This window comes from Myodes glareolus, chromosome 16, assembly GCF_982192425.1.
Source record: "Myodes glareolus chromosome 16, mMyoGla1.1, whole genome shotgun sequence".
Taxonomy (NCBI): Eukaryota; Metazoa; Chordata; class Mammalia; order Rodentia; family Cricetidae; genus Myodes; species Myodes glareolus.
Window position 1 is genome coordinate 13,756,619 of NC_142041.1, and position 16,615 is coordinate 13,773,233.

A 16,615-nucleotide genomic window follows, 5' to 3' on the forward strand; every position below is an offset into this window, starting at 1 on the left:
TACAGATCAATCTCACTCATGAACTTTGATGCAAAATTACTTAATAAAATACAGGCAAACAGAAATTAAAAAGACATTTCAAAAAAAATCCACCATGATCAAGTAGGCTTCATTTCAGGGATGCAGGGAATGTTCAACATACAAAAATCTATCACTGCTATCTACCATATGAATAAACAGAAAGAAAAAAAACCTGACCATCTCATTAAATGCTGAAAAAAAATCTTTGACAAAATTAACCATCCTTTTGTGATAAAGATTTTGGAGAGATCAGGGATACAAGAAACATTCATAAACATAATAAAGGCAATTTATAGCAAGCTGACAGCCAACATCAAATTAAATGAAGAGAAACTCCAAATGATTCCACTAAAATCAGGAACAAGACAAGGCTGTCCACTCTCTCCCTATCTGTTCAATGTAGTAACATAAGTTCCAACTAGAGTGATAAGAAAACAAAAGGAGATTAAAGGGATACAAATTGGAAAAGAAGAGGCAAACTTCTGCTATTTGCAGATGGTATGATAGTGCACATATAAGTGACCACAAAAATTCTACTAGAGAACTCTTACAACTGATAAATACCTTTAGTAATATGGCAGAGTACAAGATTAACCTAACAAAATCAATAATCCTCCTATATACAAATGATAAACTGGTCAAGAAAGAAATCAGAGAAAAAACACCCTTTAAAATAGCCACAAATACAAGACATCTTGGGGTAACTCTAACCAAATAAGTGAAAGACCTGTTTGACAGGAATTTTAAGTCTTTGAAGAAAGAAACCGGAGAAGGTATCAGTAAATAGAAAGATCTCCCATGTTCTTGGTTAGGTAGAATCAACTACATAAAAATGACAATCTTACCAAAAGCAATCTTCAGATTCAATGCAATTCCCATCAAAATAGCAACACAAGTCTTCACAGACCTTTAAAGAACAATATTCAACTTCATATGGAAAAGCAACAACAATAACAAAAACCAGAATAGCTAAAAATAACTCTGTACAATAAAGGAATTTCTAGAGTCATAACATCCCTGACTTCAAACTCTATTATAGAATTATAGGAATTAAATTCCTATTGGTATTAGCATAATACCAATTATGCTATTGGTATTAGCATAAAAACAGATGTATAGGTCAATGGAATTTAACTGAAGCCCTGACATTAATCCACAGCAACGAACATCTTATTTTTGACAAATAAATTAAAAATATACAACTGAAAAAAGAAAGCATCTTCAACAAATGGTGCTCATATAACATGTAGAAGATTGAATATAGAACCATATCTATCCTTAGGCACAAAACTAAAGCCCAAGTGGATCAAAGACCTCAACATATATCCAGGTACACTGACAGAAGAGAAAGTGGGAAGTAGCCTTGAACATATGGACACAGGAAACTACTTCCTAAATATAATATGACACCATGGACACTGAGGACAACAATCAATAAATGTCACCTCCTGAAACTGAAAGGAGGTGACATTTATTGATTGTTGATAGCTGAACCCTAGTTATCACCTGCTGTAACTTTCATGAGCCCTGCTGGCGTGTACTCACTCCTAAGTAGATACTAGACATAAAGCAAAGGGCGGTCCACAGCTCTAGAGAAGCTAGGTAGCAAGGGGGACCCTGAGAGGGATGCATGGATTGCCCTGGGGGGGGATTAGATGAGATCTCCTGAGTAAACTGGGAGGGATGGGGGTGATAGAGGGGAGATGGGGAGCAAGAATAGGAAAGAATGGAATGGTGATGTTGAGAGACAGATGGAGTGAGGGAGAAGTGAAAGAGATAGCGTGATAGAGGGAGCCATTATGGGGTTAGGAAGAAAGCTGGTGCTAGGGAAATTTCCAGGAATCCTCAAGAATAACCCCAGCTAAGAATCCTAGCAATAGTGGAGAAGGCACCTGAACTGACCTTCCCCTGTAATCAGATTGGTGACTACCCCAACTGTCATCACAGAGCCTTCATGCAGTAACCGATGGAACCAGATGTAGAGATCCGTAGCCAAGCACCAGTCTTGAGCTCCCAGGCTTTGTTGACTCTCCAGGGGAGGCCTTACCCTTTGGGAGGAGTGGTTGGGGGTGGGCTGGGGGAAAATGTGAGGAGGAGGATGGGAGGAGAGGTGGGAGGGAGAACTATGGTAGGAATGTAAAATGAATTTAAAATGAATTTTCAAAATGCAGAAAAAAGCCACAGGGTGTTTAAAGTTTGCTGTACTGTTCTGTGGGAGGCTGAAAGATAAGAATACTGAAGGGAATGCAGATGGTAGACACCTGGTTTGTGAAGTTCTGAGGGAAGCGGGAGGGTTTCTTGAAGACTCTATTGGAGCTATTGCATACCTTGAATTAAGAATCTAGTCATTTGGGCTTGAAAAATGGGCTGTAATTAACAAAATATCAGAACCACTACAGTAATACCTTGTTTGTGCTGGGACAATTGATGCTGGTTTGCTGGAGCTAAGAAATGAACAGCAATTAAGACGAGACCAGCAGGGACTGGAGAAATAGCTCAAAGGTTAAGAGCCACTGGCTGGTCTTCCAGAGGTCCTGAGTTCAATTCTGGTACCCTCTTCTGGTATTCAGGCATATATGGAAACAGAATGTTATATACATAATAGTAAAATCAGAAGAAGAAGGAGGAGAAGGAGGAAGAGGAGGAAACTAACATCATTGAGGTGAAAGCTTCTGGAACATGTTTTCTCAGAGTGAACACACTGAGGCTGTGTCCCAGAGTCAGCCAATGTTGTACTTCATGCTAGCAGCAGACATTAGTGGTCTAAGAGTCACACAAGTGGTGCTGACTTTTATGGCTCAAGAGGGTCATGGAGAGCAGCTGAGACTTGGAACTGTGTGGCAGGGTTGAAGGCCATTAGTGAAAGTGAAGCCCAACTGTAGTAGAGATGCCAGCTTTTTGAATATGTCACCACCATGGAACTGCCAAGAACAGCAGAAACTATGGAGTGGACACAGCCTAAGCCTAGAAGTTAAAGTGTGTGTGCTGCAAATAGTCGAAACCAAGAAGCGACCCAGATCCTTTGGAGGAGCCCAGGAAATCTAGAGTGAAACCCAGGTATTGAACAATGAGTTATTTACACTGTTGGAAGTTTGGTTTTTCTTTGATATGATTGTGAATGTGTCCTGGTGCTTCCCTCTCAGAATTAGAGAATATTTAACCTTTTTCTTTGTAGGATTCTTCCACAGTTGAGAGATGTTGAACTTTTGAATAGATTTTCAAGTTTTAACAGAAACCGAATTTTGAAAGAGACTTTGGATATTTTAAAGAGACTTTGAACTTTGAGATGTTTTAATTTTTAAAGACTGTGGGCCTTTTAAAAGTTGGGGCATTTTATACTATGATATTGATAGTAATGTGTGATCTTGGGAATGAACAAGAAGGGAGAGGTTATAGCTTAAGAGCAATATGCTTGACTATCAAGTTGACACAGAATTAATTGCGCTGGCTGGTTCTGTGTCAGCTTGACATAGCTACAACTATGTGCACACACAATTTATGTTTATGAAGGGCCTCAAGACAGCCAAAACTCTGTACTTTATACTAATTACTTGAACACTTGAGGGGAACAGTCTTCGTTGTCTTTCTCACACCACTTTTAGCATTTTTATAAATAAGCAATCTAAGGATGGGTATTTTCTTATTAAAACTGCAAAGAAAATTTCAGCCATTCTATACAGACCATCATAAAGTCAAACAACTTGAAGTGAACATACACTGGATGACACGTGGGTAGAAGCAAACATTCTCATCTTTAGTGTAAATGACTGGTTTGGCCTGTCCATCTGGTTGAAGTCCAACAAACAGTCCTGGATTCTTCAGGGATTCCAGACTTACAGATGCGTTTTCAAGGTTCCTCTTGATTTTAAAATGACAATCCGTATCTCCAGTGCCCTGCAGTCAATATGACATTATTTCACAAATGTGAATAAACACTGGACAGAACTGGAAACTCCTCATTCTCAAGAATACTTTCCTTCCTTTTCAAGCCATCTACTTAAATCTAGAGCCTTTTAAAACTTTTTTCAAAGGTTCTAGAAACAGAGACCATACAATGGCCAAAGAAAACGTACAGGGTTAGGAACAAAGGACTCCAATTACTGAGGAACTCTGCCTAAAGAGAGGTTACTGCATAGTATTCGTTTCAGGGTTTCTGATTGACAAAAAAAATGAACACAGAATGTTACAATATCTATTTAATCCTTTAAAAATAAAGTCATACATTGCTTCATGGCAAGGATACATTCTAATAAACGCATCTGTAGTTCATTAATCATTGTTAGAATGTCCCAGAATTCTTTTATACAAATGTGTGTGTGTGTGATATGTATATTGTACAGCCTATTGCTTCTATGGCCATGGTTATCAATGAGATCCAACAAGGCGTGAGAGGAAATACTGCAATAACTTGTATCACTAAGAGACAATTCAGGGAGTAATGGAGATGGGGGAAGCATGTATGAGGCTGTTATATTTTACTTTAAGACATATCATACTGTTTTTATAGCAAACTTTCAGATGTAAGAAGAAATACACTCTAATGTAGTTGTACATGGTAAGTAAACACACACCATCACAATAGTTTATCATCATTACCAAGTTCTGTGTACCATTATTATTGAATATACTTTTATGCAACTGGCAGCACAGTCTTGTTTAGACTACTATCACCACAGACACAAATAATGTCACATTATGACATTATAAATATATCACTAGGTAAGAGGCATGTGATAGCTCCATTACTATCTTATGGTACTGTCACCAAAAGTTACCAAATATGTGATGTGACAGTGCTCTAAAGAACAGAAAAGGGGCTACTTTGATCACATGGTCATTCACAGTGGAAACCATGTGCTAATTTCACAGGTGACTACAATTTCAAGGTTGAATTTTTAAGTAGGCACAAAGTATTTAAAGAATGTCAGTAAAACATTCAAGTCAGGCTCTGATAGTGTACACCTTTAATCCCAGAATTGGAAGGCAGAGACAGGTGGACCTCTGTGAGTTTGAGGGCAGCCTGGTCTACATAGTGAATTCCAGGACAGGCAAATCTACAGAGAGAAACACTGTCTCAAAACAAAAAAAAAGAGTCAAGATTAGAAGCCTACTAGTAACAACTAATATTGTCTCTGCCTTTTAAGGTATTCATAATATTAGAAAACATTTCACTATTTGGAGCTTTGAAAAATATGTTGTAAGATTTAAGAGTTCTAGAAAATGAGTTTTGTGAGATTTAATTACTTTCTTTTAGCAATTATTTTATTTATAATAGAAGATTCTAAACTCATCTTAGTTCAAATGTTAGGTTGCTGTCAGTAAGAAACAAGTATCTGTCTATGTCTTACAAATATAAATTAATAAATGTCTACTTTCTTCTGGTTTTGCTTGGCTTGTCCATGGTCAAGCACCAAAAACCACCACAAAGAAAGATAAGAATAGCGTGAAATGTAATGGAGTAGAAACAAGTTCCTGGGACTTGAAAAATGCAAAAGAATGACACTGAATTTGGAATGAAATAAGTCATCCAGGAGAAGTAGTGTTAACTAAGACTAAATGAATTGGGGAGGGTGGGCTGAGTGTGGGTTTAGGAAAGTTTTGGCAAATGTCACTGAACAAGCTTTTGTTATGAGTACATGGCAAGGGGCAATGGAATTGTAGAAGTCAACTCAGCTTATACACCACACTGGAGTTCAGGCCTTATCTTACACTGGTGTAGGAGGTCCTTCTATCTTTGTGTTGCTTTCATTGGTTAATAAAGAAACTGCTTTGGGCCCTTGATAAGGCAGAACTTAGGTAGGTGGGGAAAATTAAATGGAATGCTGGGAGGAAGAGAGCAGAGTCAGAAGAAGATGGCATAGACCTGCCACTGGAGATAGACATGCTGAGACTTTGCTGGTAGGCCACGACCTCATGGGGCTACACAGATTAATAAAAATGGGTTAAATTAATATGTAAGAGTTAGCCAATGAGAAGTTAGAGCTAAGGGGCCATGTAGTGGTTTCATTAGTACAACTTCTGTGTGGTTATTTCAGGGCTAAGCTAGCCAGGTAGCTAGGACAAAGAAGTGGCCTTCCTCTTTCTTACATTACACCATGGAAGTCACAGAAGGTTTATGAATATGTTGCAAAGGTCTTTAGAGCTAGCTCTTTAACACATTTCTTTTACGTCTCCAAAAGAAGTTTTAGCATTTACCCAGTTATGCATTATTTTGTAGTTTTTAAATAACGGTCTAAAGAACCTCATTCCTTCTCTTTTTCTCCAGTATGGAGCCTTAGGCTACTCTTTTATTTAATATTTCTTTTTAATGTACTTGACTTTTTTAAAGAACCTTAAATTTTCAAAAAACTCAGAAAGATGGTACATCAATCCCACCTTTCTGCAGCCGTCACCATCTTATTTATGCTTATTACAATGAATGAGTCATCATTGAAGCATTATTAACTGATACTATAGAGGTAATTCTTTTATGTCAGCCCAGTGCCCATTCCTACTACAAAATACCATCCTGTATACCCCATCAGCCTTCATGTCTCCATGGGTTCCATTTGGCAGTAAGTTTATCAGACTTCCCTTGTTTCTGACAACCTTGGAATTTTCAGAAATACTGGTCAATGTTTTGGTGGGATGCTCACTTTTAAAATGTATCTGTTTTTCTCATGATTATAGGACATACAGAATATAGGAAGACTACAGAGGAGGCATCTAACCAACTTCTCCACCATAAGGGTTTTCCACTGTCAAATTTGCATACTGTTCACAAAAGAAGAAAATTGTTATGCTAAGTCTGGGAATGAGATGTAGGGGATTTTGCTGCATCTCCTTGGAGCCAGACCACCTATGCAAGTTTCTTCTATCTTGCTACAGTAAAATGTTCCAACCTAAGAAAAACTAAAGGAGAATGGGTTTATTGTGGCTTTGGTGAAGACATGGACACAGGCAACAAGGGCATGGTAGCAGGAACAGGGAGATGATTGCTCTCACTGAATCTACACTCAGGAGAAGGAGGACAGGAAAAGGGGCCAGATTGTAAAATCTCAAAGCCACCCCCAGTGACATATTTTCTTCAGCAAGGCACCATCTTCTAAAGATTCCATAACTTTCCCAAACTGCACTGGCATCTGGGTAGCAAATTCAAATACGTGAGCTCGTGGGAAACACTTCATATTCAGAGCATGCAATGGCTTACACAATTTACTCAGAATTCTTCTACACAAAAGTTTTGACACCCATTTACTCATGAAAATTTCTTTCAGATTTAGGGTTATAATCACTTGTATTATTATTATTTGCTACATGAATTGTTTCACATTTGGCCATTGTGGGCTTTTCCAATTAGTTTCTATATACCTCTGATATTTCTCCACCAGTAAGTACTGGGTTTGTTCTGTTTCTTATGTTTTTGTGTTTGAGAATTTCATACTATAAATTTTGATCATATTCGTTTCCCCTTCACTACCTCCTCTCAGATTCTCCCCATCCTCCTTTGCCACCTTAATTCATATTATTTCTCTGTCTTAAAAAAAAACAAAGTATGGAATAGTTTGTGTTGGCAAACTCTTCCTGAGCATGGAGTATTCCCTAGGGTGTGATTGATATACCTATTGCACTCTATTAGTGAAAATTATTTTCTTCCCTCTCTCAGAAGCTAGCATTCTCAAACAACTTCTTGGTTAAGGATGGGCCTTTGTGCCAACCTCTCCTTCTCTATGTTGGGACATTTTCTGGCTTGGAATAGTGCAGACCTTGTTCATGCTATCACAGTCTCTGTGACTTTATTATGTGCATCAGCCATACTGTGTTTGTGAAATGCTGTTTTCTGATCCACCACCTCTGGCTCTTAAAATCTCTCCACCTCATCTTTCATATGGATCCTCTATCCTTTATGGGAGGTATTTGATAACAACACCCCATTTTGTACTGAGTGCTCCAAAGTCTCTCATTCACTGAACTTTTTTCACTGTGGGTCTCTGTGTTCATTGTCATCTACTCCAAGAAAAAGCTTCTCTTATGAGAGTTAAGAGATGCACTGATCTATGGGTATAGCAGTTTATCTTTAGGAATCATTTTATTGCTGTGTTCATTCATAAGAATAATAATGTTTCCCCCAAAGGCTCTTGACCTATTTACTCTCAGGTTTTTAATATCAATAACAGTGTCAGAAATGGATTTTATCTTATAGATCAGCCCATAAATACAATTTAAAACAACAAGCAAAGTGTGGTTGATTACTCTCATAACATAGGTGTCATTATTGTACTAGTGGTTGTATGTTATAGGCATACCACTACTGTAACTCACAGGTTTTATAGTTGGTAAGACTGATAACTGCCTTTCTCATCTAATAATGTGTAATGTACCTTCCATCACCACGAACACTAGTCCAGTGAAGATGAAGCTTCTAGTTGAGTACCAAGTCAATTTCTCTATCTTTGATGACATAAGTATGTATCGTCTTCAACAATAGGATCTTACCTCAAATTTGTAGAGGGTAGCCAATAGCACTGAAAATAGCCTGGAATGTTTGGGTGGGCTATAAGACCCATTGTCCAACATCTTGAAAGATGTAACCCATCTTTGATACTCAGAATTTTATTTGGTATTTCATCTTGCCCCAACTAGAACTTGCCCCACAATTCTGACAACTATTAATAAGAAATAATAGAAGATACTAATGAAGGAGCAAGGAAAACGTACTCCCAGTGCTAGGGTTACAAACTGGAACAAAATTACTAGGTTCTGCAAAAACCTAGAAATCAGTTTATACGGTATCTGTTTGGAATCTCCGAACATTATATAATGTCTCTCCCATTATATGGTAAATCAATTTAAACTCCTTTCGTGTGTGTGTGTGTGTGTGTGTGTGTGTGTGTGTGTGAGGAAGCTTCTACAATAGTAGGTTTTATGTGGTTTTTCAAAAGGCCTGCATTGTTAGTTTTCCTCTTTCTATCCCCTCTCCGGTGCTAACCTCACATCTTCCACCCCATCTACTCTCCCTTTTCTAATTTCTCCTCTATCCCATTAAAACTGTTTATTTTATTCCCCCTTCCTTGATAGATCTCATCTTCCTCCAGTTGCTTACTAGCTTACCTAGCCTCTGTGAATATCTAAATAAAACACACCTACCTGATGCTTAAGTAACGGCCTTAAGACCAATAATTAATAAATGAGACCTCATGAAGCTAGTAAAAACTTCTGCAGAGCAAAGTATACTAACAAAGCAAAGAGGCAGCCTATAGAATGGGAAAAATATTTACCAATTATATAGCTGACAGAGGGCTAGTATTTACGATATATAAAGAACTCCAAAAAACTGAACAGAAAAAATAAAATGGGATGTAGAACTAAATACAAAGTTCTCAAGGGGTAAAATACACATAGCTGAGAAACACTTTTTCAAATGTTCAACATGCTTAGCTACCAGGGAAATATACATTACTTTGAATTTTCAACCTACCCTACTTAGAAAAGCCAAGATCAATAAAACCAATGGCAGCAGATGCTGGTGAAGATGCAGAAGAGGAACATTCATCCCTTGCTGGTAGGAGTGAAAACTTTTGCAGCCACTGAGAAACAAGACATGGCAGTTCCTCAAAAGCCTTAAAATAGATCTGCCACATGATCGTCATATATGTGTGTGTGTGTGTGTGTGTGTGTGTGTGTGTGTATACAAGGGACTCTACATCCTACCCTAGAGATACTTAGTCATCCGTGCTCTTCTCTACTCTAGGCACAAAAGCAGGAAGTGGAAACAACCCAGATGCTCACTAACTGATGAATGGATAATGAAAATGTACATTTATACAACAAAGTATTGCTCAGCTGGTAAAAATAAAATTATAAAATTTGCTGGTGAACAGATGAAGCTGGAAACAATCATCCTTAAAAATATAACCCAGACCCAAAAAATATAAAATATCACATTTCTTTTATTTGTGCATGCTAGTTGTGATTGTTTAGACATGTATATTACACTCTGAAGTTAAACACTGTGTTTTCATGTGAGTTGTGTGTGTCCTCAAAGGTTTGTGTGCTGAGAACTTGTACTTCAGCACAAAATCTACAAGATCGTAAACCCTTAACAGAGAGAGACTCGTGTGAAATTATCAGGTTAGTCTTCCATCTGAAAGGATTTTAAAACCACTGAGCATTTTAATGAATGAGCCTAACCCCTGAATACCTCTGAGCTCCTGTTTCAGGATGTCATTTCCACTTAATATGTGCTCTCAATATTTACAATAGAGTCTTGCAGTGGCAAGAGGCCTATGTCTCCTCCAATGCTACGTGCTAAGAAACCATTTATAAAGCCATTTTCTTCCTGTATTTAATTACGGTAATGAGAAACTTATTCAAGTATATACCACTGGTCTGTGTAGAGGCAAACCAAATCATTAATACCGGAAACTAGCATTGATCTGCAAAACAGAATCCTGTGATAGCAGTCTTTGACTTTATAAACTTTTTTCAAGTTTTGCATCTAGATAACAAAGGAAGAAGTGAAATTTCCAATCAGACAAACTAATAAGGTAAATAAACATGTGGGTAAGCGTCACTTTATTACTGACCTATAAGAGATTAATCGTTGAACTGGGAAGAGGAACCAAGATACTATTTTACAAAATATACTATTTTAGAGGGAAAAAAATTAAACAGCTCAACTAAACAGCAAACATGTCCTCAGACTATTCGTGTACTTACATACAATGTAGATTTCAGTCAAGCTATGTTTGTTTTTATTACCTCATCATTCTTCTAAACCTTAGGCCTTCTGTAAATAAACCCAATCTCTGCATAAATACTAAATTTATAGGCTTTATTTTGCTCTCAAACACAGCACAGCTTTCCTGCTGAATATTGATGTCACATTGTACTGAAGGGCTCGGAAAGTTGCCCTTGACTCGCACAATTTAAAGAACCTTTACCAGAGACGTCTCTTCCCCGCCAGCATCAACACGTGCACCACCTTGTAGTGTTGCCCTTTTCACACCGGAGCCTAACTGCCTGTTATCAATTAGCCTAATTCAACAAGGGAAAGGCGTGCCTCACTTCATATACCAGCTCTGCAAACAGGCTACCTCTTCCTCCCCACAAGGCTCGGCTGTTTGTTCGCACTGTTAAGAATCTCTGTTGTAGCAGTGTAATTGGTTTGAGTAAGGCCTTTTTCTCTCCCCTGTGATAATGAAAAGTGGGATTATTCTCTCTAAAATTCACCATCCAGGAAACTTCTCCTAACTACTGTCCAAATCAATCCTCTCTTCAAGCCTTTAAATAAACAGTTGAATAATAATGGGATTTCGGGTTTTCTATTTTCTCTAGATTATGGTTGCATACGTATTTTTTAGCAGCACCTCAAGGAATGCAATTTCTATCCTTCACATGAAAATCTTGGAATTAAATTTAATATCACTAAATTTTAAAACATCATAGTTTCCTTCAGTCCCTTTTCCTTAAAAACAAACAACTCTGCTTTACCTCTAACCCAATATTAACTGATTAAAGAATTCAGATGTAAATAACAGGAAGTATGTTCATTCTATCTACAAAAGGTTGTTGTGTAACCTCCTAATGATAACAATACAGACTACATGAAGCCACTGATTTTGCCATGCATCTATGACTATGTTCTTAGGGTTATTTAGTAAAGAAAAAGTCCTAGTGACTTCATCCAAAGTGACATTTTTAACTTCCCTTTCATTCAGTATTTGTTGAGCACCTACCAGTGTCAGGGCTTCTGAATTTGGGGTATTTTAATAAATAAAGCTACTATGTCTTTTTCATTCTATTAATGTAGATTCTGTACATTCAATATCACTAATGTTCCAATCAGCCTTCTCTTCCAATATGAATCGCTTGATGTGATATTCCTTCAGCAAATCTGTGTGATCCTGATAATAAAATCATTGTTGCTGTCTTCAAGGTCCTCTGCTTATATTGAAAAACTAGTATGTAGCCTGTGGTCTATAGTAGCATTAAATGTGAAGACACTTGATACAAAAGTTAACTGACGTATTTTATGTTGCATATGGCTATATACAAATATGACTTTATTAAATGGATTTCTTTTAAAATGTTTGACTAGGTAAAATATTATCGTAAGTACTTTCCTAAAACCAAGTAAAACTCTGATTAGGTTTTATACTTTGTACTCCACTGGTCTAACTTAATCATAACTCACTTAGACAAAGTATGTGTGTGTGCGCACACTCAAGTGTGCATGCATACGATTTCAACTTCTTATAGACATGAGTTACCCTTAAGTTTTTATTATTTCAAGTATCTTTTGACTGAAGAGAAAAAAAATAGATAAATCATCAATGATAGAATAGTTTTAGTTTCTTCAAACTGAACTGTTATCTTCACCAGCATCCTGACAGTGCAAGATATTGCCTGTACCAACTTAGCACATTGGAACCCTAATCTTGTTTGCGTTCTACTCCGACAGCTCTTTTTATTTGCATTCATTCCTAGTGAGACAGTGAGCTCAACCCATGCTGTTCTGAGGCTGTTTCTTCTTAAACTGTCCCCAGTGAACTGCGTGTTGTTTGCTATGAATCTAATCTCTACTACATCAAAACCTATTAAAGTGATTTACTCCTACAGAATAAACATTTTCTGGTGACAGAAATAGGAACATTTGTAACAGAATCAACATCATTTGGTTTAAAGATATGTTTACCTATAAGAAATGTTCTCAGATGTATGGCTGGCAAGAACGTTGGAGCCAGGCGTGCTTTGGTTCAATTCAATTTATTACAGTAAGCAATTTGTGAATCAACAGTCAGCACCAGGCACTCTTGGGCTTTTAAGGCGTAGTGATATGAGCATGCATTACTATTTACCTCAAAGCACATTTATTGCCCCTTGGAGACAGTAAACATACTTTACCTCCATCTCTAAATATACACAAACTACAGTAATTATGGCAATGTTCTCATTGTTTTCAAATGCTGTGCCATTCCAGAAAAAGTCTAATGATGCCTGTCAGATACAAGGAGAGAAATGATGCTCTTCACTGTTACACATTAAACATCCCAGGGGGAAAGGAACACGGCATCTTAGCTACAGAAACCCACTGACAAAACATTCCATGAAGAACGTCAAGTCACATAACCAAGCCCAGTTATTAAATATATTATAACATGCAGAAAATGCTCAAGGGAAGTAGTCAGATACTTTTTAACTCTAGAAACAAAATAAGCTGGTGCTGTTGCATGTGGTTGCTCCCCAGAAGTTGAAGGTACAGCTTGATTGCTCAAGGCACCAAGTATTTTGGACATAGAATTCGAACGGTTTGAACTGAATCTGACCAAAAAAAGCATCCTCTCTGAGGATGTGAAAAAGTGCTAGAGCCGGGTGCTGGTGGCACACGCCTTTAAACTCAGCACTCGGGAGGCAGAGGCAGGCAGATCTTTGTGAGTTCGAGGCCAGCCTGGTATACAGGACCTAGTTCCAAGAAAGGATCCAAAGCTACAAAAAAAAAATCTGTTTTGAAAACAAAAAATAAAAAGTGCTGGAGTAAGTAAGCTGCCAAGAAAAGAAAGCAGTCAATAGTCCCATCCAGCCGTGACTCCTCTGAACCACAGCAATGTGGCTAATGGGGTCATGAATCTTAGGGAACAAGCCACTAAAACTTCTAAAAAAATATACAGTTCCAAACTGCACTCTATTCTTTTTTTGCATGGACAGAGACCATTACAGAAAGCCACTACTGATCATACTGATCAAAATGCAGAAAAAGAAAAAAATTGTCTATGATGTGCCCAGGCCCAATCGATATGTATACAACTACACCTAAAGCTCACTGAAGAGGGGCAGAAGGATTCATGAGGGCTCCTGAAAGGCTGTGTCTTCCAGAGATGAGAGAGAGGTTTCACTCAGGAAATCTCAACAACACTGTTGCTTGAACAAGACCTAAACAATGATTACACTAGTTGATGAGGATGTGGGAACTCTCGCAAACTCTCACCCCTAGATGAAGAGCTACAGACAATGAAGGACTGCTGACAGCAGGAGAATTAGCCTTCTCCAGGGACGAGTCTCTTGACTGGCTATCCAATGACAAGTGGCGAGGCCTCAAACCAGACACATTCGAGCAGCATTAAAATGACTCAGCAGTGTTCCAGTGTGTGTCTCTGTCTCTATCTCCATCCATCGCCAGATGAAGGTTCTATGGTGATATGCAAAATATTCATCAGTATGGTTTTGGACCAAGGCCAGTTCAAGCACCCTCTCCTCTGCTGCCCAGGGAACAATCTGGGGACCTCTCCTTGGACCTGGGAACCCCTCTGGAATCAAGTCTCTTGCAAACCCTAAAATGGCTCCCTTAGTTGAGATATATACTTTCCTGCTCCCATATCCATCCTTCCTCTCCCCCATCCCATTCCACCAAGCTATCCCCAATACCCCCCTTCTCCCTTCTCTCTAGCCATCTCCCCTTACTTCCATCCCCCGCCCCCCATGCACCCAAAATTTGCCTGGCAATCTTGTCTACTTCCAATATCCAGGAGGATAACTATATGACTTTCTTCAGGTTTACCTTCTTATTTAGCTTCTCTAGGATCACGAATTATAGGCTCAAAGACCTTTAATTATGGCTAGAATCCACTTATGAGTGAGTACATACCATATTCCTCTTGTTGGGTCTGGGTTACCTCACTCAGTAAAGCGTTTTCTATTTCCATCCATTTGCATGCAAAATTCAAGATGTCTTTGTATTTTACCGCTGAGTAAAACTCTAATGTGTATATGTTCCACACCTTCTTTAACCATTCTTCTATTGAGGGGCACCTAGGTTGTTTCCAGTTTCTGGCTATTACAAATAGTGCTGCTATGAACATAGTTGAACAAATGCTGGAGATAGAGACAGAGGCCCACACTGGAACACTGGACTTAACTCCCTAGGTCCAAATGAGAAGCAGAAGGAGGGAGAACATGACCAAGGAAGTCAGGATCAGAGGGAACCTTCATCCGACGATGGATGGAGATAGAGACAGAGACTCACATGGGAGCACTGGACTGAGCCCCCAAGGTCCAAATGAGGAGCAGAAGGAGGGAGAACATGAACAAGAAAGTCAGGACAGCGAGGGGTGCGTTCACCCACTAATACAAGGGGACTGATCAAATGAGAGCTCACCAAGGCCAGCTGGACTGGGACTGAACGAGCATGTGATCAAACCGGATTCTCTGAATGTGGCTGACACGGGGGCTGACTGAGAAGCCATTGATAATGGCACTGGGACTTGTTTTGTCAGCATGTACTGGCTTTTTGGGATCCTAGTCTGTTTGGATGCTCACCTTCCTAGACCTGGAGGGAGAAGGGAGGAATTTCAACTTCCCACAGGACAGGAAAACCTGACTGCTCTTAGGACTGGAGAGGGAGGAGGAGAGGGAGTGGGGGGAGTGGGAGGGTATTGGGAGGAGGGGAGGAAGTGGAAATTTCTATAAATAAAGAAATAAATAAATAAAATGACTCAGCAGCTTGCATTTCAAATTTAATTTAAATTTATATATGTAATATAATTTAAATTTATATATAATAATGATTAAAGACAAAGGGGCCATGGATTTGAGAGGAAGAGGGAGGTATGACAGGACCTGAAGGGAGAGGAAAGTGGTGTAATTAAATTTCAATTAAATTTAAGAATCAAATTAAATTGTTACCGTTTCATGATGAGAAAAACTATTAAATTCTGCTTTAAAACGCGATGACTTTCCAGAGGGACCCTTCTCTGTAAAATCACCAAAGTAATTCTAAGCACACCACAGAGATACTCACACATCTCATTTATTTTTTACACTAGTCACAAGATCATGGAACCAGCGTAAATGTCTACCACAGGCGGAGAGACATAGCACAGATACAGACAAATATGAAATTTTATTTGGCCATAAAGAAAAATGAAATAGTGACATTCACATGGAAAGGAATGGAAGTAGATATGATTAGGACAAACAAAATGAACCAGAGTCAGAAAAGGATGCGTGTTTTCCCTCACATTTGGAATGTAGATTTAAATGTACATGTGCATGCATGTGTGTGTGTGTGATAAGAAAATAGAAAGGGGACTAAGAGAGGTAAACAAAAGTAATAAAGGTGGATTAAAAAATGGGACTAGAACTTATGTGTTTTGAAAGTAGAAGATGAGAACTCTGCAGGGATAGAGGGTCCAACAAGAGAAGAACAGAGGGGGACAGAGGAGACTATGAAAATATAACAATTTGTGGGTATGTTACAATAAAACAATAAGCCTCTCTTTGTATGTTAGCAAAGAAAATGCAGAAGGAGAGGCTACAACAGTCAATGCTAGAGTATGTGTTTAGTGGCATTACTATCAGAGGATAGCCTACAGGGATCCATGTCAGTGACTCAGGCCTTCTAGGCTCAGAATGGCTTTCTATGTGTAGGCCGAGAGAATCCTCATCAGCCCCAGTGTTCTGTGACAGCTCGTGTGAAGTCATAGCCAAGGGTCCAAACCCCGTGAAAAGCTAGGCTAAAACTGATCTGGATCATGCCCAATTGTATGAGCTGAGAAAACATGTCACTGTAACTAACACTGAGAAACTATTTTATCTTCATTTTGTATCTGTTTCTTTT

The 16,615-nt window shown here is 38.5% G+C and overlaps 1 protein-coding gene across 1 annotated transcript in view; it reads right to left on the bottom strand.

Moving 5' to 3' along the window:
* Rp1 (RP1 axonemal microtubule associated) overlaps window positions 1-16,615 on the bottom strand; it is a 212,031-nt gene that overhangs the window by 71,616 nt on the left and 123,800 nt on the right. The window contains exon 16 of the mRNA XM_085677053.2: window positions 3,738-3,915. Coding sequence (XP_085533179.2) covers window positions 3,738-3,915 — 178 coding nt within the window. The remainder of the gene's footprint in view (window positions 1-3,737; window positions 3,916-16,615) is intronic.